The sequence below is a fragment of the Mustela nigripes genome, chromosome 1 (assembly GCF_022355385.1).
Source record: "Mustela nigripes isolate SB6536 chromosome 1, MUSNIG.SB6536, whole genome shotgun sequence".
In the NCBI taxonomy this organism is placed as follows: Eukaryota; Metazoa; Chordata; class Mammalia; order Carnivora; family Mustelidae; genus Mustela; species Mustela nigripes.
This window is the reverse complement of record NC_081557.1, coordinates 91131725-91159305: the sequence shown is the minus strand read 5'-3', so window position 1 is coordinate 91159305 and position 27581 is coordinate 91131725. Positions and strand designations below refer to the sequence as shown.

Sequence of the window (27581 nt, the reverse complement as noted above, 5' to 3'; positions counted from 1 at the left end):
TGATTTTCACAAGCCATGTTTATTTAGGGGTAATTTGCCAAAGGAATCATTTGGGTTGGTTTTTGTTTCTGTGATTCTTCCCAGGGACCCCTCCACGAAGAGCACCATCAATGCGGAGGATCTGAGGGAACGCTCGAGGCCACCACGGCTTGGCCAGGGTCCCCAGGGCCAGCGTCCCAGGCCAGAAGGACTGCATCCATGCTTCCCTCTGCCGGGGCCTGTCCCTCCCAAGCTGTCCAGTCTTTCTGCCAGGTTTTGAACCCTCCTTCTTCAGCCCTTCGACCAATGAGGCAAGAGAACAACTCGGGGGGCAGAGGGGGTCCCAGAAGGACCCGCGCAGTAACTCAGGACACACAGAGGAGTCTCTGCCATTGCTAAGCGCAAAAGGAACTCTCTTTTCTTCTCAAACATCTTGCTCTGGCTTTAGAATTCCCCCAGCGGACGTTTTTCGGGTGGGTTACTAGGTGCCGATCTCACAGAAGGCCAAACTGGGTGCTGCCAGGGGCAGGGGGAGGGGGAGTAAAGAAACAAAGCACATGTGTAAGTATTTCCACCAGAATAGTTGCCATGTACTAAGCGCTTTCCATCCGTCTGGCCCAATTCTGAATTTCACAAGCCCTCCTGTGTGAGAGCCTCACCACCTGGGAGGTGGGTACTGTGATTCCCATTTTAAGGATGAGGAAACTGAGTGTCAGACAAGCTAAGTTACTGCCTGCGATCATCCAGTGTCAAAGTCACAGAGCCAGGAGTCGGGCCCAGGTCTGCCCAGCTTCAAAGCTTGCCATGTTAACCACCAGCTGTCCGGCCCCAGAATGGGGACACAGAGGGTGTGGTGCCCCTTCCTCTGAAGCAGACGTAATCAATTCAACAACAACAACAACAACAACAACAACAACAACAAAATCAAAGGCTTGTTGTCTCCCTGCTCCCTAACCAAATAACACCTCTCTGCCCCAGATCTCCCGCAGGCTGCCCGCCGGCCCGGATTCACCCAGAGGCTTCCTGAACTGGGAATACGACCTTTAAAACAACTTGACCGGCCTCTACAGGACTTAAGAGTCTTGTGGCTTTGGCCTGTCACCGTACTCGCTTCACTGGACCCGTTCCCGAACGACAGAAGTGCTCTTTTCCGCAGAGTCTCAATCCAAGCACCTCTGCCAAACACGGGGGAAGCAGGCCTCACAGGTTTTTGGCCACCAGTCCGTGCAGCTGTCAGCAGCGGGAGTCCGAGAGGCCGCACAAGGCCAGGCAGCGCCGGGAGCACCAGTGGTGATCACGGGAGAAGAACGGCGGGGGAAACGGGACTGCACACGACTCCCGAGGGCGGATACTGTTCCACTAGGTGGAACCCCGCCAGGCCCCTGATCTTTCTCCGCTGCCATCATGTGTCCTCAGCGCTGGTGTGATGGGAACACACGCAAGCCACCATCCCCCAAATGGAGGAGGCCAGCCTTCCCGAGCCTAGCAGAACACTGGTCCCTGCATGGCCTGGATGCCTATGACTAGCCTACCGATAGCACCGTGCCCGCTGCCAGCTCGCTCTTTCTGTCCTTACTCCTACTCACTACCAGGTGCCTTTTCTAGGTGCTGCACTTCCTGGGAGTGGAGGAAGGAGTCAGCAGGAATCCGACTCCATATTATTATATAGAATGTAGCCTTCCTGGCAATCACAGTATGTCAGAACAACATAAGCCACAGAATTTAAAAACTTAAGAACTGGAAGGGACTCTCGGATCAGAAGGAAAGTTGCAACACGACGTCTGTCCAAGGATCTGTGGTACCTTCTCTTTTAGGTTCTGCTTAACCTCTAATGAGGCAGAGACACTTGCTTCTCCCTGACAAAGGTGCCTCTTTTCACCACTAAAATTAATCATCGTTAGCCCCAATGACCTTTAAATACTCGAGACTGGGTATGAAGGCGAGTTTGGTGTCACTCTTCTATCCAGCAGACTGTCAGCTTCCCGGACTTCCCAGCTACAGAGAAAAGTCTCCGCCCTCAGCAGTCACCTCCTCCAGGGACCCAGCCACATTGCCACATCCTTGCCAGCTCCTTTTCCATCCTCTGGACACCTGGCCCAGCTGCGCCCAGAAGTGCTCTCACCATGGTCATGTAGGTGGCCTCTGCTTTTCCACTGGATTCTTCTTCCTCAGTCTGCTCCCGTGTGGCTATTGAAGAGTAAACATGCTTCTGGGGGGGCGGGGGGAATAGTATAAACATTACTAAACATCAGTAAATGTTACATGCCAAAGAAAAAAGCCATCTATAAGTATCCGCAGGGCGTCGACACCAGAGGGCTATTGAGAGCCAAAACAATGATCACTGATGATGATAATTCAATCCCCAGTCTTCTCAAAAATTAAGAAAATTGGCCAGTCAGCAAAGAGCACTACCTTAAGAAACAAATTCTTTGCTTCAAAAGACAAACCTCTTTGCTTGGACGGGCACTTTAAGGCAGCAGCAGGGAACCCTTGTCTGGCCAGGTTACTTGTACTTCGCGCTTATTTCCCTCTAATTCAAGGCCTAGCAACTAACCAGGGCCAGCTCTTCAAGAGGGTCTGTAGGGCAGGGACAGCCCTCGCTGGACCTTGTATCTGTGAGGTCACTGGTACGCTGTGATTCACATTCCTATCCCTATCTGGGGAGGTGATGTCATCCGGTGACAAACTCTTGGGCTTCTGGAAGCCCCTGTGCCATGTTGTGACAAAAATCCTACTCTTGGGTCACAGACAGGGCAAAATATGGGAAAGTAAATATTCCAAGAGGAGTTTTTAAAACAAGGGAGGGAGGGAGGAAAGGGAGTTCAAGAAAATGAATTCATTTCTCAGACCCCAGTACAGCTCCATGATAAACTAATATGGAAGAAAAAGTTCTTCCTGATCCTCTTTCTTAGGGCTCCCGAATATTTAATTTGAACTGTTAACTCCTTCCTGTAACTCCTAAATGAACCCCAATTCTCCCTTATGCTTCCACAGAGATCATGAAGCCCTTGCAGAACTTCAGGTTATCTGAACCTTAAAACAGTCAAATATGTTGGTCCATATTCTCATTTTACTGGGGAGAAAAGTGTGGCTCTGGGAGGTGGCAGAGCTGGGCTTGAACAGGGATTTTTTTTTTAAAGATTTTATTTATTTATTTGTCAGAGAGCCAGCGAGAGAGAGAGAGAGAGAGAGAAAGCAGGGGGAGCAGCAGAGGGAGAAGGAGAGGCAGACTCCCCCACTGAGCAGGGAGCCTGATGCAAGACTCGATCCCAGGACCCTGGGCCCAAGGCAGACACTTAACGGACTGAGCCACCTATGCCTCCCATGAGCGGGGATTTTTTGATTCTGAGTCCAGTGCTCTTTCCTGTGGCCCTACCAGGAGGCCCCATGGGCCCACCCCACTCCCTCCTTGGGGGCTCTCACTCTGGTGATGAAGTTTTCCCGAGCCCCTCTCCATGCCCAGCACTGGCCAGCATGCTGAGATGTAACACCAAGTAAGACAGGCCACGGAGAAAGACAGTGACGCCACCTGGATGATGGAGCGTATCCGCCCTGCCCTCACAGGGCACAGCAGCAAAATGGAGGTTTGAGTTCGTTCCTTACCTCTGGATCAGCCTTCTTTATGTTCTCCAGGCTTTTTACCAGGGTTGTGGAGGTTACTGAGCTGCAAGACAGGAAAAGCAGGTGGAATTAACTGGACAGCACTGTATACTCAAGGGGGCCAGCCCGAGACCCCACCGAGGGGAACCCCAGAGGAGGAACGCTGCTCTCTAGGCTCCCCAGCTCGCCCTGAAACCTGGAAAGTACATCTCTATGGTGGAGAGCAGGGAGGCATTCTGGAGGGAGTCTGGGCTCAACAGCTTTGCCTTCTCTACCTCCTAGCTAACATCTTTCTGTCCACACAGTCTTTAGGAATTAATAGCGAGCGCCGCCACAGGATTCCATGTTACCAGAATCCAGAACTGGGGAGGTGTTGCTGAGCCAGCAGGGGGCAGCCGAAGCTCGGCGACGCGGGTGGGGGGGGGGGGGGGGGGGGGGGGGGGGGGGGGGGGGGGGGGGGGGGGGGGGCCTTGCTGAAATACCACCACATCGCCCCCTCCTCCTCACCCCCACCCCAGCCGCCAGCACTGGCCCCTTCCCAGCCCTTGGCCTTTGATCTCTTGACCATCTGCCTTCTGCATCTGCCACTGAATATACTTCCTTTTTTCTGTTTTGGCCTAAGGTAGAGCGAAAAAAAAAAGGGGGGGGGGTTTGAAACTAGAAAAGAAACTAGAAAAGAAAACAAACTAGAAAAGAAATATATATATATTTGGTCCCAAAGTGGAGGAAATCGTTTTCTCATACTTTCTCATTATAAGGTTGTATGCTCTCATTGTAAAATTAATTCAAATAGTAAAGAAACAGAGAGAGTTGGAGGTTGAAGTCCTGGTAAACCTCCTGCCCTTGTGGGACCCACCTTGTCTTTTCTCTCAAACGGCACTACTGTCACTACTGAATTATTCTTTCTTGACACAGGCCTACATGTGCTCACATAAAATATATTTTTTGTGTATGCTGCTGCAGCGAGCATTATCTAATTTTCTTTTTTATAAAGATGAGATCATATTACATACTACACATGGGACACCTTGCCACGTCCCTATATCCAGGATCGAGCAGTATGTCCCGGAGTGGAACACTGATTCAGGGAATCGTTAGCGGACAGTCACTGAGGATGATTTCCATGTTTAAATATCATCAGTGCTACAGCAACCGTGTGTACAGATCTCAGTGTACCAGCCTGGTTGTTTCTTTAAGATAAGCTAGTAGATGTGGAATTACTGATTTCATTTTGAGGGAAACTGAGGCCCAGAGCGGGGAGGTGAGTTGATACAGCCATCCACCTCTGGGCTCGGGGCCATCTGCACACCCAGAGCAAAGACCCTCGGAGAGGCCAACCAAGTACAAACCAAGTCAGAGAGGCCCTGGGGATCAGAAGTGCCAACCCAGCAGGCCAAGCGCTTTTTGTAGAGTCCGTGTCTTGTGAGGAAAGGAGACTCAGCAGGCAGCACCTGCAATGGGGGTCTTTGCCCACTGACAGCATTTCGACAAGAGAGCTGGTTTGCCCCAGCAATGGATCCCCTCATCAACAGGTGGGAAAATGGGGGGACGCAGGCCTGCTCACCGCCGGTGAAACACGGCTGCCGTGTCCGGGGCATCTGGACATTTCGGAGATGCTGGGAGAAGGAGTGATGAAATTCAAGACTTTAACAACATATTTCGACAATAAGTAACTTGGGACCTAAGGGTATCCATACAAAAAATAGCCTCTCAGAATTAGAATGTGGCCCTTTATTTATTTTTTTTAAGATGTTATTTATTTGAGAGACAGAGAGTGGAAAGTGTGATCGATGAGAGGAGCAGAGGGAGAGGGACAAGCAGACCCTGCACTGAACATGGAGTCCCCGTGGGGCTTAATACCACGACCCTGAGTCCATGACCTGAGCCGAAATCAAGAGTCGGATACTTAGCCCACTGAGCCTCCCAGGTGCCCTGGAATGTGCTCCTTTATTTATTTATTTTTTAAAAAGATTTTATTTATTTATTTGTCAGAGACAGAGGGAGAGAGAGCGAGTGAGCACAGGCAGACAAAGAGGCAGGCAGAGGCAGAGGGAGAAGCAGGCTCCCTGCCGAGCAAGGAGCCCGATGCAGGACTCGATCCCAGAACCCTGGGATCATGACCTGAGCCGAAGGCAGAGGCTTAACCAACTGAGCCGCCCAGGCTTCCCGAATGTGCTCCTTTAAATAAGCCCCCGACAACCCTCAAGATCCAATCTTCCCTGTGAAGTGGGTATTGTGGATAATTCAAAAACCACTTCTCTCTGGCATGGAATGACAGCTTATAGCTCTCGTGTAAGATTTATACTCTTAATTATGCTCCCCTCAGAACCCCGTTTACAAAAGAGCTGATAATCTCTGTAAAATACCAGAATGAAAGAGGAGGGTGTAAAGCCATACGAAGTCTTCCTGGAACACAGCGAGTGGAGGGTTGGGGTCACTACAGAGATGACATCTATCGTGACAACCACGGACGATTCTATTTAAAGTACCCGCTTCTGGGGCGCCTGGGTGGCTCAGTGGGTTAAAGCCTCTGCCTTCGGCTCAGGTCATGGTCCCAGGGTCCTGGCATCGAGCCCCGTATGGGGCTCTCTGCTCAGCGGGGAGCCTGCTTCCCTTCCTCTCTCTCTCTCTCTCTGCCTGCCTCTCTGCCTACTTGTGATCTCTGTCAAATAAATAAATAAAATCTTAAAAAAAAAAAAAAAAAGTACCCGCTTCTGTGAGGATGGCACAGCGAGCACCCTCTCGCTCTTCCGCTTCAGGCTCGAAGCACCACTGGCCTCCCGACCCAGCCCTGTACCTCTTACTCCTGTGGGTCCTCTTCACGATCAGTATCAGAACAGGAAGCAGCAGGATAGTGCCGCAGACAATCCCCACGATGATCACCAGCTGATTGCCACCCAGGAGCTCGGGTCTGAGGGCTACTGGGGTCACCGATGCTTGGGAAAGGAGAAAAGCAATGAGAGGGTCTCAATATCCCAGAAAAGAGCCGTGAGTCCCACCAGTTCTTACCAAGGAGACACAGCCAAGCCAGGAATTTGGGGGAGAAGGCCAGACTTCACCCCACGCTGAAACGCTGGGTCTCCAGCTGTCCCTATTCGATGGAGAACCAAGTCTGGCTGCCTTGCTTATCCCTACCTACAGTGTGGATTAAGGTGGATGGGTGACAGCAGACATTGTTATTAACAATTCTACCTTAAAATAAAATAACAGACGTTTTAGAGGCTTCAGATCTTTCTGTGAGAAAGTGATTGGTTTCAAAAGCATATATGGGACAACACTCAGACCCACAGTCCTGATACCAGGTGAAGCATTTCTACCCATATTTACCCTTCATTCATTTCTTCAGTTTACTCTAAATATGTACACAAACACTCCTGGGTGCCAAATATCACTAGGCAAAGAAGCTACAAAGACAAATAAGACATGATCCCTTCAAGGATGGGGACAAACATGTTGACAGAAAACCACAGACTGCTATAGGGGCCATGACAGAAGTCCATATGGGAAGTCCAAAAGGGTACCCAATTCTATGGGAAACAGATGTTGAGAATTTCTCAACAACAATGTTAAAGTTTAAAAGTCTTAAGGAAACATCAAGTTTGTTGGGCAGACAATATGGGAAAGGGGGCACATTATACACAAGGTCTGGAGACCCAAGAGGATGATGGTACTTCCAGAAATTAGAAATAGTTCCACGGGTCTGGCTCAAAGCTGCATTTGTGGGCAAGGTGAGGAATTAGGCTGGACAGATGGCAGAGTCTCAGTCATGAAGGGCCTTGATTAAACCACCCAGGAGTCTGGCTTGCTTTCTGTAAATGATGGAGAAACCAACCACTGAAAGACTCTGAGCCCCAGGACAGAACGCTGGGATTTGTGATTTAGAGCGATGGCTCGGAGAGCTGCAGGGAGAGTGCGAGCGGGGCTGAGAATGAGAGCAGACACCAGCTGGAGGCCTACAGGTCAAGACGGAGAGGAAGACAGCTAGAGTGTTAGGCAGGACTGGAAGGGAGGCGTACTCAAAGTCAGTAGGAGAAACGACAGACCTGGTTGACCTGTGAGATTGGGGGCCATGGGAAAGGGATACAACTCCCAGGCACCCAGCTAGGAAACTGTGTAGAGGGTGACGGCGTTGACTGAGGTGGAGGAGATGGGCCAGGAAGAGGAGTGCAGAAGCGGGTTAGGATAATGTTGCATATGAAGTATCTGTGGACTATCTGGCTAGAATTTGGATGGATACATAAATGGATTAGACAGGGAGGGAGGGAGGAAGGGAGGGGTAGGAGGAAAGAAGGAAGGAAGAATGAATCCAACACAGAATATATTGAATATATTGTATATACAGAGAATACGGCGTCCAATACTACTGGGGTAAAGAAGGCCGAGGGCAGACAGTTAGAGCCACGCTGGTGACCTAGGCTAGAGCAGAGGCGGAAGCAGGAGCCAGGATGCAATGCACGAAAGAATTAATGGGAAGTGAGAGAGGAGGCACCACATATGGTCCCTGAGCAAGCGGCTTGGCTAGGTCAAGACAGAAATCGAGAACTGATTGAAGTGAAGGACACACAACTCTGAATATACTAAAAGTCACCGAGTTGTAGGCTTTAAATGGGTGAATGTATAGGATGTGAGTTGTTTCTGTTTTAAGACAACGACACGGGATAAGAGCTAAAGTAGACACGGACAGAAGGTGAGAGGAAGGGGTGAGCATATTTATAGGCTGGATGGCAGAAGCCACTAGAAAGCGTTAGTCTCCCGAGACAGGGAGAAAATGCCACGTGAGCACAGGAGTCTGGATGAGCCTGGGGTGGAAGGGAGCCTGGCATGGCGGGACAGACAGACAGGGGAGAATGCGGGCAGATGGAGGTAGGCCTGGAGAGGGGCGGACTGGGGGCTTGGAGGTTGAGTGAGCTCCCATTCAGGGTGTGTATTTTCCCTGTGAAATGGAAATAAGACTTCTGAGAGTGAAGAAATCCATCTGTCCCACTTACCCCTCCAGCTGGGACCCTTTGCTGTGTGTGTGTGTTTTAAAGATTTTATTTGAGATGGAGAGAGAGGGAGCATGAGTAGGAGGGAGGGGCAGATGGAGAAGCAGACATCCTGCTGAGCAGGGAGCCTGGTTCAGGATTTGATCCCAGGACCCTGAGATCACGACTTGAGCCAAAGGCAGCCGCTTAACGGCTGAGCCACCCAGGCGCCCCCTTGTTATGTCTTAAAACGAGGTGCCTCCAGAGACTCAAGTCTCTGGTCAGAGGTACTGAGGTGTGTTCCCTCCTCACCCATATCCCCACCCCCAACAAACCGCAGCCAACCCCCAGCAAAGGGCTCCAGCAAAAGGCAAAGTCCACAGGCCACATCCTGACTGTTAACTGTTACCGTTTAACTTTAAGCCCTCACTTATCAACCTCTCTGGGTCCACACAATTGAATCTTTATTCTCCGACACACCACTGGCTTTAATGTACAATGTCTGCCAGAATAGAGAAGCTTTCATCAGAGAACACCTCTATTTTGGGTTCTGGTCCCTTCCTGTTTTCTCTCTGCTCTGTTCTGTCGCTCACCAGCTCAGGGGCATTTTCCCTTCTGCTACAGAGTGTACAGCATCCAAGGAAAAAAGACCTTGGACATTAGCCCCAATCCATCTCTGAGCTCCTGTATTTTTAAATCAGTATACTAGACGGGCAGGGAGTGAGTTGTGGCGGAAGGCTGGAGTTCACCAAATATTAGCTCCCTTGTCTTTGAGGCACCCGCAGGGCCAGAACTAGAGTGAGGCAAGCAAGGTGCCTCGGACTCCAGATTGAAGGAGGCATCACTGTGAAGGTCACGTATGTCCAGGGTACGAGGACTTATGTCAGGGTCATGGAAGTACAGCATCTCAGAGGTGTGCCTCCTGCAATTTCACACCCCCGATGCCTCTCTGACCTCACCCTAGTCCTGGCCATGCCTCCCAGCTTGGAGGCCCCTCCCCCTCAACCAAATGCCAGATACTTTGGGGCTCTTTCATGATCACGTGCAGCGAAGTGGTCTTCCTGAAGGTCAGGTTCCCCAGGTGGATACTGCAGGTATAGCTTCCTCTGTCAGACCCCTTCACTCCTTGCAGCAGGATAGATGCATCATTGCGGGAAGTGTCCCCCACCAGAGTTACACGGTTCTGGAAGCGGCCCCAGTTCTGGGAGTACCCCACAGGGACACTGAGTTTGGGGTAATAACGTAACACAACTTCCTCCTAGAAGGGAAAGGCAACATATGAGTTTGCAAGGACTATGGAAGAGGGGGGAGAAAGGAAGATGGAGTAGGGGGCTCTTGGGACTCACAGGGCCCTGAATGTGTGGGCAGTGAAGGCGTGATCAGGCAGTATGAGACATCATGAGTCATGCACACACACGCGTGTGTAGCATGTGTAGCTGTGACGGACACACCAAACCATGAACAACTGTCAACTGGCACAAAGGCATGAGGAAGAAAAGGGGAGGAGGGCCATTCCTTTTTTGTACTTCACCAGGGAAAGGAAGTAAAGGTATACCTTTACTTCTTAGCACTTCCGGTTGGATTTCCAATAGGCACTTGAAACATGTCTAAAACTAAACTCCAAATTATTCCCCCAAACCAGCTCCTTCCAGTCCATCCCTTTTTGGTAAATGGCAAAGCCTTCTTCCAGATGCTCAGGCTAAAAATCTTGGAGTCATCCTTAATTCCTTTCTTTCTTAAACTCACACTGAAATCCCTCAGCAAATCCTGTCACTCCTACCTTCAAGACAGATCCAAAAAAAAAAAAAAAAAAGATCCGAAATCTAGCCATTTCTCACTTCCTCCACGGTTATCATTCTGGCCCAACCCACCCCAACCCTCACCTGAATTCCTGCAAAGAGCTTCCTTATTTGTCCTTACTCCCAACTATGGTTTATTCTCAATAGGAGAGCCCTTAGAAATAGAAGTTAAATCATGTTACTTCTCTACTCCAAACCCTCCAATGGCTCCCCATTTCAACTAAAAGTAGAAGACCTTCCATGATCTGCCCCACTCCATCTTCCTCTTTGATTTCATCTTCTACTTTTTCCTCCCTCACCTATCTGTGTCACTTCACTCCATCCACACTGGCCTTATTGCGTTTTTTGAGTACTGGCCTCAGGGCCTTTGCACTTGCTCCTCCCTTTCCCTGGGACACTCTTCCCCCCAGAAATACACATGGTTCCCTCCCTCACTTCCAGCAGATATCTGTTCAAATGTCATCTTTTCAGAGAGGCCTCTCTGATCATCTATGTAAAATGAGAACCACAAATGCCTGTTTTTCTGTTCTCCATAGCTCTATTACCTGACATATTACATATTTATTTCTTCATTATTTTACTGTGTGTCTCCCTTGATCTTAAGTCTCCCATCAAAGCAGGAGCGCTGAGTGTCTGCCACATCGGTGCTTAAAACACATGTTAAGGGGCCCCTGGGTGGCTCAGTGGGTTAAAGCCTTTGCCTTCGGCTCAGGTCATGATCCCAGAGTCCTGGGATTGAGCCCCGCATCGGGCTCTCTGCTCCGTGGAGAGCCTGCTTCCTCCTCTCTCTCTGCCTGCCTCTCTGCCTACTTGTGATCTCTCTCTGTCAAATAAATAAATAAAATGTTTAAAAAAAATTTTGTTGGGGCGCCTGGGTGGCTCAGTGGGTTAAGCCACTGCCTTCGGCTCAGGTCATGATCTCAGGGTCCTGGTATCAAGTCCCGCATCGGGCTCTGCTCAGCAGGGAGCCTGCTTCCTCCTCTCTCTCTCTCTGCCTGCCTCTCTGCCTACTTGTGATCTCTCTCTGTCAAATAAAAAAATAAAATCTTTAAAAAAAAAATTTTGTTAAATGAGTAAGTGTTGGAATTTTTAATAAAGAGAAGTAAATATTACTATTTTTAAAAGCTTTTAAGGAAAGGAAATGGGTATACAGACATGAACATGAACAAGAAGACCTGGTCCCTAATATCTTATCTCTTGTGTTTTGAATTCACAGATCAAAATGTCCTTTCTTGACCTATTTTCTGCTGTGACTCACATAGTGGCAGACATCTAAACACATGATAAGCTCCCAGAGGTGGACCTGAGACTACATGTAATTTCCCACACTCTATCACAATGCCACCCTTTCACACCCACTCAGCATATGCGAATCAAGTGAGTACAAATGATTTTTTATAGGCATGACTGGGAATATGTTAATAGAAAAGCTACTCTGCACCTTGATTTTTATTAGCAATAAGTGACCTGGGATCTCCCCCACAACACACCTTGACCCATGCACAGAGGACATCGCCATGCACAGAGGAGATCCACCAGTCTAGTGAACTAACTTGCCACTTGCTGCTTCAGAGTTCCCACAAACCATTCCATACCCTGGCCCAGGACCTACTAATCCCAACATCAAAGCACCCATAAAAACAAAGAAAATTCCTTCCATCCCATAAGTGGGGCAGTGGGACACAGAAGAAAACATATCAAAATAATCCAAATAAAAACAAGAATACAATCATTCTTATGCTTAGCCCAGAGCTTAGAGACAAGGCCACAGAAGCCAACCCCCTGGACTCTACAAAGAGGGAATGGGAAAAGAGGAAGGAAACTCAAATGCAGTGGCCAAGGCACACACAAGTGCTTCACAGGGATGATCTAGCATACGTGTCCCAACAGCCCAACAGGCTGAGCAGCAGCAGCCGGAATATCATCCTCTTCTTTGTCATCTTCATGAGAGTTATTCTTCCCACCACGGAGCTGAAGCTGCCTAGGCAAGTAGCGCTTCTGACAAGCTCCAAAGCCCATGGCACCTGGAGCCTAAACTCTCCCTCTCCCCACACTGTCCTGACACCGTTGGCCAGGAACTCCACCACATGCTGATGGTTCCTCCTCCTTACCTTGGCGGGCTCTCCTGATGAGAATGTCCAGTCTACCTTGGTCATGCGTTTCTCTTCTGTGCTCTGGAAAACACACCCCAGCTGAGTCGAGTCACCCACATGGACCGTGAGCTCTGGGGATAAAATGGTAACTCAAGTCAAACCCAAGGTAACGTCTACAGAAGTCAAAGAACATCCATAAGAGCTCATGCTTAGCCAAAGCTCCTCAGCCATAAAATCAATGTCACCACTAAATACTGCACAAATTCATTCCACAGATGAGCCAGATGATCCTGTGTGGATGAAGTAGTAGCCAGAGGCCTCCCACTCACAGGACACCCCATGAGTAAGACAGTACCCAGAGCTACCCACACTTTCAACTCTGAGGGGTCTTCAAACTACAACAAGCACTTTGTGATTCCCTTTAGTTCCCTGCTCCTTCCCCTTTTCTAGAATTTCTTCTGAGGCCCCGCTCCAGTTCAAGCTATGCTAAAGGAAGTACAAAAAATCTTGAAGCCCCCCTTTCTTTTTTTTTTTTTTAAAGATTTTATTTATTTATTTGACAGAGATCACAAGTAGGCAGAGAGGCAGGCAGAGAGAGAGAGGAAGGGAAGCAGGTTCCCTGCCGAGCAGAGAGCCCAATGCGGGGCCAGCACCCTGGGATCATGACCCAAGCCGAAGGCAGAGGCTTTAACCCACTGAGCCACCCAGGTGCCCCGAAGCCCCCCTTTCTATTCACCAACTTAGACACCCACATCTGTGGTACGTAAACAGGAAGTAGAGAGTTATATAACTTTCATGCTTACGTATAACCCACCAGCTCTTCTAGCTGAAAAACTGATTCACAGGCAATTTTCTTCAATTTCTTATATTCTTTTTACAAGTTGTCTTAGGACTTGCTTAGGATAGTTTTGGCTACAGTACAGGTCACAGGACTGCTTGCTAATTAGGCCAAGACAATAGACATTTTTCCTCTTAGTTCTTTTTTCTGTTTTAATCCCTACCCCCACTCCCTTCAGCAGATCCCTCTCCCCCTGCTTCGGGCTTCCCAACTCCTAGGCTCTTCCTTCTGCTTATTTGTATGAGCAGCTGACCCCATCATATGCTTATTACATAAGTCATTTTGAGGGGTTCCTGGAAAAAAAAATTAGCAAGGCATTTCTGGTTTTTCAATAATGTTCTACACAAATCAACCAGAAAGTCAGTTGAGAAATGAAATGCAGGGTGGTATTTAGGGAAACACAAGCCTTAGCAAGTCTTAACTGGACAGAATTCCTTCAAAAGCACATCAGGCAAAGCTCATGAAGGAACAAAGAGTGCATAAGCTGACCTTTTTATCGGAACTGTTTCTCTGGGAGAATGTGAACTTCCTGCCCAGCAGGAGAGATGCACGATAGGAGGAAACCAAGAGAAAATATTATGAACTTGAAACTCTATGGAGGGAATCATTTTGAAAGTAATAAAAATTCACTCCAAAGAACATCAGGGTGGGGGGGAAGTCCTCTAAATCCAAAAGTACATTAAGAACTGAACTTTATTTTTTAAATGTAGTAATAAGGGCACCTGGGTGGCTCAGTTGGTTAATCATCTGACTCTCGATCTCTGCTCAGGTTTTGATCTCAGGGTCGTGAGTTCAAGCCCCACACTGGGCTCCCCACTGGGAGTGGGCATGGAGCCAACTAAAGAAAAAAAAAAACAAGGGTGCCTGGGTGGCTCAGTTGGTTAAGCCACTGCCTTAGGCTCACATCATGATTCTGGAGTCCCGGGATCGAGTCCCACATCGGGTTCCTTGCTCAAGGGGGAGTCTGCTTCTCCCTTTGACCCTCCCCCCTCCCATGCTCTCTCTCATTCTCTCTCTCTCAAGTAAATAAGATCTTTTTAAAAATTATATAAATACATAAATAAATAAATAAAACAAGATAGAATAAAATGCAATAATAAACACCAAACGATTCTGCACCTTTCATCAGGCATGTGTCAGACACTGTGTATGTAGCATGTCAGCTAGTCATTACGGTATTTTGAGATATGCGCTGTTGTTCTCCTGTTGTCAGAGGAAAAGGTGAGAGAGCCCAAGGGCACATAGCCTAAGAGTCCATGAAAGGCAGAGCCAGCACATAAACCCAGGCCTGAGGGAAGAAAAGCCCAAGCTCTCACTCACTATTCTGTGCCACCTCACATCAGTGGAAGGAGAGCTGATTCCAGCTGATTCTAGAGCAAAGGTACAGGAAGTTAACAGTATTTTTATTTGCAAGAATATTGCCTATAGGGGCATCTGGGTGACTCAGTGGGTTAAGCGTCTACCTTCGGGACAGGTCATGATCTCAGGGTCCTGGGATCGAGCCCCGCATCCAGCTCCCCACTGAGCAGGCAGTTTTCTCCCTCTCCCTCCGCCCCTCACCCCCTACCCCGACCCGAGCTCTCTATTTCTCTACTCTTTCTCTCAAATAAGTGGAATCTTTAAAAATCTTCAAAAAATTATTTTAAGGGACACCTGGGTGGCTCAGTGGGTTAAAGCCTCTGCCTTCAGCTCAGGTCCTGGGTCCTGGGATCGAGCCCCGCATCGGGCTCTCTGCTTCCCTTCCTCTCTCTCTGCCTGCCTCTCTGCCTACTTGTGATCTCTGTCAAATAAACAAATAAAATCTTTTTAAAAATTATTTTAGAATTTTTTAAAAGAATATTGCTTATCCTATTTTAAAATAAGTACTATGAGAAAAGGAAGTGAAGGAGTAGAAGCATAGAATGATTATAAATCGATGAGTAAACTTTGTAGAAAAAAGTATAGAGGCTTCACATGGGGGAGGCCAACCTCCGTCAAGCAAGCTGAACATCTTCTCAGTGGCCACCAGGCACATTTTGAGGAGTTGGCTCTACCCTCTTTCTGACTAGAAGGAAAAATACAGGTTGCTCCATGGACTAGTGGGGAAGTTATGTGACTAACCCTAAAATTGCTGTGGACTGTCTCCATGGATTCTCCAATTGTGAAACTGGCTTTCAGTTCATGCCTTCTGTGTCTCTTCAAAGAGAGAACAGCTTCCCATATTATATACCATGCTTGTGTTTGGGCAAGGCATCAGAAGACAAAGCAGAAAGGAGTAGCCCAAAGATAATCCTTGGAGAACCTGATTCCTTTCCTCTTTCTGGAGAAATACAGCTTTGAAAAGCAAAAGAAAAATGTCAATCGAAATCAGAGGGGGAGATGAATCATGAGAGACTACAGACTCCAGGAAACAAACAGAGTTTTAGAGGGGCAGGGGTTGAGGGAATGGATGAACCCAGTGATGGGTATTAAGGAGGGCACGTATCACAATGAGCACTGGGTGTTATACGTAAACAATGAATCATGGAACACTACATCAAAAGCTAAGTACTGTAGGGCGACTAATACAACATAATTAAAAAAAAAAAAAAAGAAAGAAAAGAAAAGGGGCACCTGGGTGGCTCAGTGGGTTAAAACCTCTGCCTTCAACTCAGGTCATGATCCCAGGGTTCTGGGCTCGAGCCCCACAACAGGCTCTCTGCTCTGCAGGGAGCCTGCTTCCCTTCCTCTCTCTCTGCCTGCCTCTTTGCCTACTTGTGATCTCTGTCTATCAAATAAATAAATAAAATCTTAAAAAAAAAAGTAGGAAAAAATAAGGTAGGAAAAAGGAGGAGAGAGGCAGAGGCCACCTTCTACAATTCCTTCTACAATTCCAAATCCAGTTTTTTAGAAACTGGATTCAAGTGAGGGATACTAACTCAAGAAATTCACTCATTTGGTGAAGGTTTATTGATTGCTTACTCTGTGCCACGCATGGTGTCCAGGGCTGAATAGAGGACAGAGAATACAGACCCACACAAACAGGGAAGATACAACTGGACAGGTGTGAAAAGTATCACCAACAAGGAGCACTAGGTGCTCCAAAGGAGTTCACTCACAGACCCAACCCAAACAGCTGGGGAGGGGAGGAGGTCCAGATTTTAGCTCCCTAACTAGACTGCAAGCTTTCCTGAGGCCACGAACTATTCCCTCAATGCACACTTTCAAAGAATGTAGCTAATTCAGCGGTCTTCAAACTTTCTTGAAGCAGCAGAATTCTTTCTTTTAAACAAACTCTTAGCTGGCAGCCCAATGAATAAAACAGGAAAAAGAGAAAGGATTTTGGTTGCAGTGGAGGTAGGAGCCTGAGGTCCTACCTGACCTAGTCCTCTATTAACCCCCCTGGACTGTTCTCACCCTCTGTGCAGCCTACCATGTTGGCTGAACCTTCAGGCTTCATCAGGGCACAGCTTAAAACCACAGTCTACTAAAGCCATTCCCTCCACTGACAAATGGGAAAATGAAATCCAAAGAAGTTAGAGAGATCTCATCTCTTTTCTTTCCCCAGCACTTACCATAGGAACCTATGAGATATGGACACGGCATCAGTGTGGATAACTGATGGGAAGCACCAGGGTAGAGTAAAAGGAATAGGGACTTTGTGGTCAGAGGTGCCAGGGCTCAAGGCCAGATACACCATTTAATAAATACGTGTGCTTGGGCAAGTCACATCTAAGCCTCTCTAAGCCTCAGTGACTTCATCTGTAAAATAAAAGGATCAATACCTCCTACACAGCATTTTCACAAGGATGGACACATGTAAGGTAATCACAAAATAATCATTCTTAGGGCGCCTGTGTGACTCGGTTGGTTAAGCAACCAACTCTTGATTTTGGCTCAGATCATGATCTCAGGGCTGTGAGATCAAGCCCCATATGGGGCTCAGCACAGAGTCTGCTTGCCCCTCTCCCTCTGTTCCTCCCCACACCCCCCTTAAATAAATCAATAAAATTTTTAAAAAATAATAAAATAAATAATCATTCTCATTATTTTTATTTAAAGAGCACCCACTACTGTGGATTCACTCTGTGGTACATATCTGGACCAAAGGCTGCCACATGTTTAACAACATCTATTCCCTTCCTTCTCTGCACACTAAATCTCTTGCCCCTTCACCCTCCTCCTGCCCATTCACGTACCTCTGGGTTCCTCCGGTAGTACATGCAGCACCACTGCTTTTTTGAACACCAGGCTTTCCTTTTCCAGCCGGATTTCACAGGTATATGTTCCCTGGTCAGCATCTTCCACATTTTGGAGCAGGAGAGAACCATCATTGCGTAAGATGTCCCCCACCAAGCTCACACGATTCTTGAAGCGCCCCACAGGCACACTGAGGTTGGCATAATAGTACAGCACATAATCCTCCTGGAGGGCAACACAACGTCGGGGAAAATCTAGAGTCACTGGCACCAGACCTAGGAGTCTGGATCCAAAAGACCCTGTTCTGTGCCAGTGGCTGCATCTCTACCACCATTATCATCACCACCATCATCATTACCACCACCACTACCACCATCACCACCATCACCACCACCATCATCATCACCATCACCACCATCACCACCACCATCATCATCACCATCACCACCACCACCATCACCACCATCACCATCACCACCATCACCACCACCATCATCATCACCATCACCACCACCACCATCACCACCATCATCATCACCATCACCACCACCACCATCAGCACCACCATCATCATCACCACCCTCACCACCACCATCATCACTACCACCACCATCATCACCAACATGACCATCGTCATCACCATCACCATCATCATCACCACCATCATCATCATCATCATGACCAAAAAGTACTTGGTACCAGTGAATAATAAGATAATAAGAATAGTAAGAATAATAAGAAATAATAATAAGAATGTGCCAGGCAATGCTCTAACTAGAACAAGGCCTGGTGCCTTGTTTCATACAAGGACAAATTGTGAAGCATAGTCATTTCTTATAGTTTAAGGTAAAATGTAATACCCACTCTGAAGACCACTCTGGGGATTCAACTCAGAATTTTTGAAAACCTTGTCTCCTGTTCAACCTATTTTCTGCCATGGCCACTGGACTGGATGGCATTCAAAGGCATGATGCAGTCCCTCAGACTGGGAGTTGTGATAAACTGGCTGGTAGTAGCTGTTGCTCCTCCCCGTTCTGCCCTCCTCCAGGCAGAATATCACACAGCCTGAGAAGGAGTCATCCTCAGGGCATGGTTTCCAGGCTGGGACGGGGAGCCCTGGGAAATCCTTTTTTTTTTTTTTTTAAGATTTTATTTATTTATTTGACAGAAATCACAAGTAGGCAGAGAGGCAGGCAGAGAAAGAGAGGCAGAAGCAGGCTCCCTGCTGAGCAGAGAGCCCGATGTGGGGTTCGATCCCAGGACCCTGAGATCAGGACCTGAGCTGAAGGCAGAGGCTTAACCCACTGAGCCACACAGGTGCCCCCAGAAATTCTTATTTCTACTTAAGCCATGGGCCTATCCCTTTTATGATAAAAAAATACTAATAAAAATTTGAGTGAAAATAGCATTATAGGAATAATATGCTATGAGCTACAGAAAGAGTATTTTACCAGCAAACTTTGAGACCTTACTGTTAGTAACCCATTACTTAGGATGTATTTTAAAATGATCCTAAGATACAAATATCTCCACAGAACCTCTGATGAGGTTTATATACTGTTTCCCACTCCGAACAGCTCCCATGAAAGACCCTCCCTCAGCCATGCTACATCAGCTGATCCCAACACTTGAACATTTGAAACAGCCATGAAGGACAGAGAGGTGATGCCCGAGCACATAAATGGGGCACAGAATGCTCAAAGAATCTGGCCCTCTCCCCCATAAAGGATTCCTGTGACATCATTCTCATGCCTCTTCTGTCTAGACCCACATTCTCTCCCTTCTCAGCCCTCCCACTCATCTATACGACTCTACAAAGGGCAGACATCAAGAAAAGAAACAAAAAGAATTTTATGTGCATGTCTTCCATTACTTCTCAATGACCCAAAAGGTAAGCATTACCATTATGATAATGACCTTCATTTTCACAGATGAGGAAGCTGAAGTTCAGCAAGGTTGAGTAACTTGCCCAGCTGATGACACAGCCAAAGGGCCAAGCTAGGAAGAGGCCCAGTTCTGACAAGCTTCAGAGCCCAGACTCTTGCAACACCATCTCTTGACACCTGATGACCTGGCTCTCCCTCTCCACCCCCTCCCTTCTCCTGACACCATTGGCCAGGGCTTCAACAGTAAGACTCCCTCCTTGTTACCTTGGCGTGCTCTCCTGATGAAACCGTCCAGTCTATCTTGGTCACACGCTTCTCTTCTGTGCTCTGGAAAACACATCCCAGCAGGGCTGAATCACCCACACAGACTGTTAGCTCAAGGGAGGAAACAATCAAGTCATTCAGGCCCAAGGAATAATCTATAGAAGTCAAAGGCAAGAAGAGAAGAGATAGAATTTAGACAAATATTTTCAACAATAAAAATCAGTAATCAATCTCTAAGTAACTCTACAGCTTCCCTCCCCAGATGACCCGACATGGACGAAGTCCTCAGAGGCCTATCACTCAAGCCAGTATGACATTCCCAAAGGTAGGCGAGATACCCTCTAGTTACACACAAGCCTCCCAAGTCAGAGGGGTTCTGCAATCTTCGTTCTGCAAAAATGCATGTCTGCTCCCGTTCTCCTAGCTAGACCCTTCCCCATTTCCCAGAATTCCTTTCTCCAAGCCCCTTTCTAAAGAAAGAAGAGAAACCCTGACATCCTCCTTTCAAGTCGTGAATTTAGACATCCATAAATAGGAAATGAGATGTCTCTTGCTCCTAGTTTCCCATGGGTTCCCTATTTGAAAAGCCAATATTTTGGCTTTTTAAAAGTATTTTTGGCTTCCTTCCTTTTTCCCTTTTCTTTAGTTCCTTTTTAACAGCTTACTCTGACTTTGCTGGCAATTCTGACTGTCCTAGAGGTCCTTGTTATTAGGCCCATACAGGGGCGCCTGGGTGGTTCAGCCGGTTAAGCATCAGATTCTCGGTTAGGGCTCAGATCTCATGATCTCAGGGGCCTGGGATCGAGCCCTGCGGCAGGCTCTGTGCTCAGCCCAGAGTCTGTCTGTCCCCCTGCCACTCCCCCCACTCACTTGCGCATACTTTCTCTAATAAATACATAAAATCTTAAAAAAAAAAAAAAGAAGAAGAAGAAGAAGAAGAAGAAGAAAAAGAAAACATTCTTTAAAAAAAAAAAAAAAAGAGGCCAATCCAGAGCACGGCTCTCCCCTTGAATTTCCTCTGTGCTTGTCTTCTCCCCACCTTCCCACTCCATCTTGGCCATCAGCCCTGGTTGCTCAGCCTGAGGGTGTTTTACAGCATGCACCACTCCACTCCGCTATCTGTATATTCCTCAAGGCCTTTCTCTTTTCACTAAGAGAAAACCATCACATAGATATTTCTGTTTTTACAAGATGTGCTCTGTGCAAAGAGACAACAACATCAAGAAAGCCACGTTTAGATGCTGGCCAGTTTATGTGGAGGAAGAGCCAAGGGAACGCATGTGGGAATAAACAGAAAGCGTGCCAGCCTTTCCGTGCAAGCTGTTGGCCCGAGAGAAGACAGTTCACTTGCTGCCCAACAGCAGGCACACAGTGGGGAAGACGGAAAAGAAAACAGGAACGCTAAACCCTCCAGAGGGGCTTGTTTTGAAAGAAATCAAAATTAGCTCCAAAGCCAATCTGGAATTTTCCTGTAAGGAAGAGCTGAGCAGCCTGACGTGTGGTTAAAGGTGTAAGAAGTGCGTTTAATCTACTGTGGAGAAGCGCTGTATGTGGAAGTAAGTGAAGGGTAGCTAGAAAGCAGGCGCAGCCATGGGAGCAAAGAGAAGCTTCCACCTCTACAAAGGGTCACCTTTGTAGAGAAATGGCTAAAGAAATGACACTTTCTACAAAGGAGGGCAAACCTCTCCTCAAAGAAACAGAATGCCCCCTGATACCACCAAGTCACTAGCTCCAAGACTGGTTTGTTAACTCGGGCTGGGATGCTAGAAGCCTGGGCTGCTTCCCGCACCTCTGAGGCAATGTCTGAAGACCCCATCCAGAGCAGGGCGCCTGGGTGGCTCAGTGGGTTAAAGCCTCTGCCTTCAGCTCAGGTGATGATCCCAGGGTCCTGGGATCGAGTCCCACATCAGGCTCTCTGCTCAGCGGGGAGCCTGCTTCTCATCTCTCTCTCTCTCTCTCTCTGCCTACTTGTGATCTCTGTCAAATAAATAAATAATAAAAAAATCTTTAAAGACCCCAGAGCATGACGGCTGCGAAAACAAATTCTCTTAAATACATCCTATTTTCCGGGGAGGTGGGGTGGGTGTCCATGTGTCTGTCTGCCTGGGTGCATACCCTCTGTTCCCTGGAATTACAGCAAAGGCATTTCTTTTTTTATTTGGCTGAGTTGGTGTTTAGGTTACTATGCCCAGGTACAAATAATAATAATAATAATAATAATAATAATAATAAGATGATGATGATGATGATGATGATGATGAAGAAAAATAAGAGACAATGAGAGCAAAGAACGTCCTGAGTCGTTTATTCCTCCCACAGAGCTAGATCTGTGAATAAAGAGAAAAGGCCGGGAGAGAGGTGAGCAGCTTAGAAAGAACCGCTGAGCCACAAGCAACAGAGGGTTTGGAGGGTTGGAGAACAAGAGAGTCCACAGCCAGAGGAGGTTTTTAGACGGATGTGGAGTTTAAGGAGAACTCTGAAGTGTCAGGAAGGCTTGGGCAGGTTTGCCCAGGAAGGTGAGGAGAGGAAAGTTCTTGGCAAAAGAAACTGCCCCGGACTGTGAAAGAGCCCGGTGCACTTACAGAACCACAAGAAGGCTGGAATAGCAAAAGCGTGAATACAGCTGCAGGGATTCTGGGCTCTACGGTGATTTCATTTCCTGATCTGAGACTAGCTGTGGTTTTCAAGTCACAACTGAGAGTCCAGGAATGCCAGCGAGACACTTTCTTTGCAGCACAAAGGAAGGTCCCAGAACCCCCAGCTCAGGACCCAGAGGCCTCTGGTGTCTAACAGAAACAATGGAAGATTCAGCTTTTCAAGAAAGAGTTTGCTCCCCGGCTTCAAAAACAGCTGTTCCAGCAAAATGCCGAAGTTCCAGGTTAGGGTTTCCCGTTTTCAACAAACCAAGGGGGAAATGAAAATATATAAAATTGGCTTTTGAAACTGCATGAGACTTAACAAGAAACCCAGTCCCATCCTTGGTCCCTTGGTTTCTACTTACCCAGTAACACTGGCATCAGGATGAGTTTCAGAGGGCAAAACATGCTGCTCGCCAATTTTTCAATCTTTAGATAAAAGGAAACAAAAATCAGAAAACCGCATCAAGAGAAGTTTGTTAATTTAGCAAACCCACAGTCAGTGTGCCTCTGTGGGCCCAGCCTCTGTCTGAGGCTCTGGGATGCAGCCCCAAACAGAAAGGGCAGGGTCCCTGCTCACGTGCAGTGCAGTTCGAAACTGGGGTGGGGGGGGGATGGAGGAGGAAAAGAGGCAAATGAATGAACAAGAAAGTGGCAGATGCTGGAATCTGCTTTGATGAAACAAAACAGAGCGGTGTTTAGAGAGTCACTTGGGGGCCGCTGTAGACTGGCGGTAAGGGAAGATTAAACTAAAGTGGCTTTTGGAGAAGAAAAAAGCAACTAATTTCAGGATATCCTTGAGGCGACAACCTAGCCGTCCTGCAACTTCAGGTTTCACGCAAGCAAGAGATTACAGGAGACTCAGCCTGAAAGTTTTGCCTATCTATCCAACTAAATTAAAATGGCTACTTTTTTTTTTTTTTAAGATTTTATTTATTCATTGGACAGAGAGAGAGAGTGAGCACAAGCAGGGGGAAGGGCAGAGGGAGAGGGAGAAACAGACTCCCTATTGAGTGGGGAGCCCCATGTGGGACTCAATCCCAGACCCTGGGATCATGGCTAAAGGCAGATATTTAACCATCTGAGCCACACAGGCACCCCCCAAATTGCTACTTTTAAACATACAGAGAATGTTCAGGACATGTGGGAAAGGAGATACATAAATAAGGAGAAAATTTTCAATCTATTAATTCACCAAGCCCTGTGGCATTAAGAAGCTGCATGAAATGTCCATGTTGAGGTTTTGGGGAGTTTTGCCTTTTTTTCCCTCACTTTTTTTGTTTAAGAGAGGGAGAGAGTTGGGAGGGGTAAAGGGAGAGGGAGAGAGAATCTTAAGTAGGCTCCACGCCCAGTACAGAGCCAGATGTGGAGCTCAATCCCAGAACCCCGGGATCATGACCTGAGCTGAAACCAAGAGTCTGATGCTTAACCAACTAAGCCACCCGGGCGCACTTGGCCCAGATTTTTCTTCATGAAACAAAAGAAGACCAACTCCAAGGAGTTATAATCCAACCAGCCTTGAGTTCCTACCAACTACTGTGGATGGTTTCAGTCATGACCCCTGCACACCAAACATCCTGCCACTGAAGGAACTCTACCTAGAATCTTCCAGAAGGAAAGGTCTCTTCCCAGCTCTGCTGGGAAGTCTAGCACATATGGTGGCCATTTTAATTTATTAAAAATGACTACCTAAGAGAGTCCTTATCTGAGTTCTAACCAACAAAATCCTCCATCAGGAAAATCAGGATCACACTGTTCAAGGAAGTTCCATCCTAGGTCCCACTAAGGAGAGATGTCATTTGGCTTTGCTCAACCTCGATTCCCTTGCCTATAACATGGGATAATAATGCGAGGATCAAATATGATAATGTAGATAACAGTGCTTTGAAAAGAAGAAATCATTATCACATAAGATCCTATTTTTCATAACCTAAAACCAGATAGGAAATAGAATTTGTTGTGTTAGAAGAGATTTGGGTTCTGAGCATCTACCTTTAGGTAGAATGGCAAATGATGAATCAGAATGAACTGGAAACTTTCAAGTTTCAATTCTTGAATCCCATTATGATGTAGATAATAATTAACACTGACTCAGATATACCAAAAGTCACATTACGTTTCCCCCAAACATAAAGACATCTGATGAAAATGAAGATCTATCTCAAGATAGCCTCAGTCCTCTTCTGGCTCTGATGCCCATCCCACCCCACACATACATGGGTGAGCATGATAAAGAACTTCCTTTATAGTGTGTCATGGTGTGAATTCACCGTATCTGGGACTTCTGAGATCCCTGCACTTTCTGGGTGTGTTCTTCTTCAGGGAGTCGGTTGTGCTCCCCAGCCCGTCCAATGCACCACCTGCTTGGAGGAGGAACAACTGACTTACAGGTCTAACACCAAACCCCAGTAAGTCTAGAATCTCAAGAAGGACCATGCATTCTTGTCTACCAGTGCCCCGGGTCTGCGCCACCACACCAATAAGGTGCCTGGCGTAGGCTGGGTAAGGGCTGCTGGCTGCCAATGCGACCATCATGTTGAAATCGACTTAGATATCCTACAACTAGGCCATTCTATTCTAAGAGGACACTGGCGATCCCAAAGAGACTCTGAACCTAGTCACCAAACTCAAGTCACTCAGTCACACTCAACCCTTTGCAAACAAATTTTAAGAAATGTGCAAACAATCTAATGAACAGAGGATACCATTTTTGGTTCAAAGTACTCACAGGCATCATTAGAACTCTCTGTAAATGAAGAGAGGAGCAATGAATTCATGGAAAATGCACTTAATTTCTCAAAAATTCTCCTCCTGGGTCAGACCTTCCATTAACTAATCTTTCAATCTCTGGGAAATTGTTCAATCTCCTTAACATTCAAGGATCAGACTTCTTCTCCCTCCCAGTTAATACAGGAGCACACTAGAAACCAGTCATTGATGTGCAGTAAGCCACTAAGGCCAATGTGCCAGGAATCACCAGAGCGCCGCCCCACACACTGACCCCCTTGATCTTCATGACAACCCTACGATACGGGGCAGATGGGGAAACTAAGGCACACACGGGTGAAGTGATTTCCCTAATAATGCCCAGCCAGCGACAGGGCCAGGATTTCCCGATCAGATCCTGTCCCCTCACGACGCAGTACTGCTCCTCATGTTTGGGAAGCTATCCCATATTTTAGGACCTAACTTCCCTGAACTTTGTTTATCCCAACAGGATGAATCTGATCCCCTGACTGGATGCTCTTCCCGCCACCGGCTTCCCCCAGTGAACCTCCATGCAGCTTTCAGATCGCAAGCTGACATGGTTTCCGTAGGGACAGCTCTCTTGAGCCATGCTCACCAGGTCAGAGTCCCAGCCACAAGTTTAAATAGTTCTATTTCTCTTTCCTTCAGGGCACTTGTCACAATTTCTAATTCTCTATTTACTTGTGTGCCTGCTGGATTAAAGTCCTGCTATCCACCCTCACCTCCCAAGACTATAAGCTCCAGGAAGCCAAGACCTGAGCCTCTGTCGGATCCGGGAACCGCTCATCAAAACAGAGAACAACACCTAAGAGGGCCCAGGACACTTCAGTCAAGTTTCAATTTCCTTTAGTTGGCAAATATTCAGAAATTCCTATCATATGTGTATGTGGGGTGTGTGTGTGTGTGTGTGTGTGTGTGTGTGTGTGTGTGTGTGTATGGATGCATGCCGAAAGCTAGGTCCTAAATGTATATACCTGGATAATGAAATTCAGAATTTTAAATATACACAGAATATCTAAATAAATGGTCTCCGTCTTTAGAAATCCAACCAAAGCATTAGATGCTCCTTAAGCACCTTCATGAGACTCCATTTAAATTCTCAGCTTCTTCCCCAGATCCCGCCATCTCCTCAGCAGCTTTCTTGAGGTAATTCTTCACAGTAAGGCAGCTCATATGGTGGCCAAACATTTTGACCTGAGCTCATGGTGTTTTCACAACAGAACTCCTGGCAAACGTCTTTTGTCACCCCTGGGGAGTTGTAACTATAAGGCTCCCCTTTCCCATTATTAACAGTGCAGAGGAATTGTTTCCCTTGGCACGATGATGGCAGAAAAACACCTTCAGAAAAGAGACTCACGACAATGAGACTACCACAGAGGATGTGAGAATGACCCCCGAATATTACAATATCACAAGACAAGATAGGGAGAGATGCTGTCTTTGAGTGCAGCCATTTGCCCCCCATAAGGACAACGAACCACTGAGCAAACAGCAACTGCACAGCCTTCCTTCCCATAGCCCGCTCCCCACTCCCCTCCCCCTTCCCCATCCCCCACTCCCTCCATGCTAAGTCCTCTCAGTTTACCGTGGCCACCGCTCACCTCCAGGCTCTCATTGTTTTTAGGTCTATGAATCCATGTAACCCCTCTACAGTGCGTCCTCATTTTTCCTTCCAAGACCACTTATCCGACATTGGGCTGGGTGGTTACATGGCTCCATGTAAGACAGTCTCAGTGACACTGGTCACCCCTCTAACCTGAAGGGGACTTTGGAAATCATTATTGCTGCTCCCTCCTCTACAAAAGGCCTTCATGAGGTCAGAGCTTTGCCAAGGACATGGCAAGCAAGAACACGAGTCTAGCTCTCTTGAGAGGATTAAGTTCTTGGCTTCTTAAGGTTAGATATTGACCTGTCTAGCAGCCTCTGGGTAATGCAAACGGTCGAGTCCCGACTATTGGTTTCAGATGGGGTTCTGATCTCAGGGTCGTGAGATCGAGCCCCATATCCAGCTCCCCACTCAGAGTGGAGTCTGCTTGGGATTCTTTCTCCCTCTTCCTCTGCCCCTCCTGCGAGCATGTGCTCTCTCTCTAACAAATAAATAATTCTTTAAAAAAAAAATGGCCTGTCTAGGGTTGGGAGAAGGGCAACAGTGAGGGAGAAGTGCTGCCGTGAGCTAGAGGACAACTGGTCAGGAGGACAGTTAGTCAGGAGGACAGCTAGTCAGTCACTGTGCTACCTAAAAAACACAGGCAATTTACAAGCTTAAGTCCTACGACCACCAGCATCATCTGCTCTTTCATTAAGAGCAAACCTCTTATCCCACTTTTCTCTGGGGATCTTATCAGAAGTGACTCTACAGTACAGAAAGGAAAACTGCACTCAGCAGCCTACCTTATGCCAGTTTCCTCTTACAAATGTGGTCATCAAATTAAAACCTTCAGAACCAGCCTTCTCCTGAGAGAGCCAAGTTTTCATCACTTCTTAAGAAATGCAAAGCAACGGCTTACCCACGATGAGACGATGAGATGCACCCAGGGGAAGCAACACGGTAGCTCTGCTGAGTGCAGTACCAGAGTCCGACTCCAGAGACTTCTGCCTGACAGAAGGTCAGGCTCA

General features: G+C 47.4%; 1 protein-coding gene across 3 annotated transcripts; it reads right to left on the bottom strand.

The window, feature by feature from the left end:
• JAML (junction adhesion molecule like) lies at nucleotides 1–27581 on the bottom strand. Of its 3 annotated transcripts, none has more exons than XM_059416342.1 (10): nucleotides 27473–27581; nucleotides 22583–22646; nucleotides 19582–19736; nucleotides 17431–17656; nucleotides 12454–12566; nucleotides 9564–9801; nucleotides 6377–6515; nucleotides 3583–3643; nucleotides 2102–2188; nucleotides 1–495 (listed from the first exon to the last, which is right to left on the bottom strand). In XM_059416342.1, exons 2-10 carry the CDS (start codon nucleotides 22623–22625, stop codon nucleotides 424–426), a joined length of 1134 nt encoding a protein of 377 aa, XP_059272325.1. In that variant the 5' UTR covers nucleotides 22626–22646; nucleotides 27473–27581; the 3' UTR covers nucleotides 1–423. The 3 variants fall into 3 exon arrangements, with proteins under 3 accessions (XP_059272325.1, XP_059272330.1, XP_059272336.1); XM_059416347.1 differs by lacking the exon at nucleotides 27473–27581 and adding an exon at nucleotides 27357–27457; XM_059416353.1 differs by lacking the exons at nucleotides 22583–22646; nucleotides 27473–27581 and adding an exon at nucleotides 20621–20734.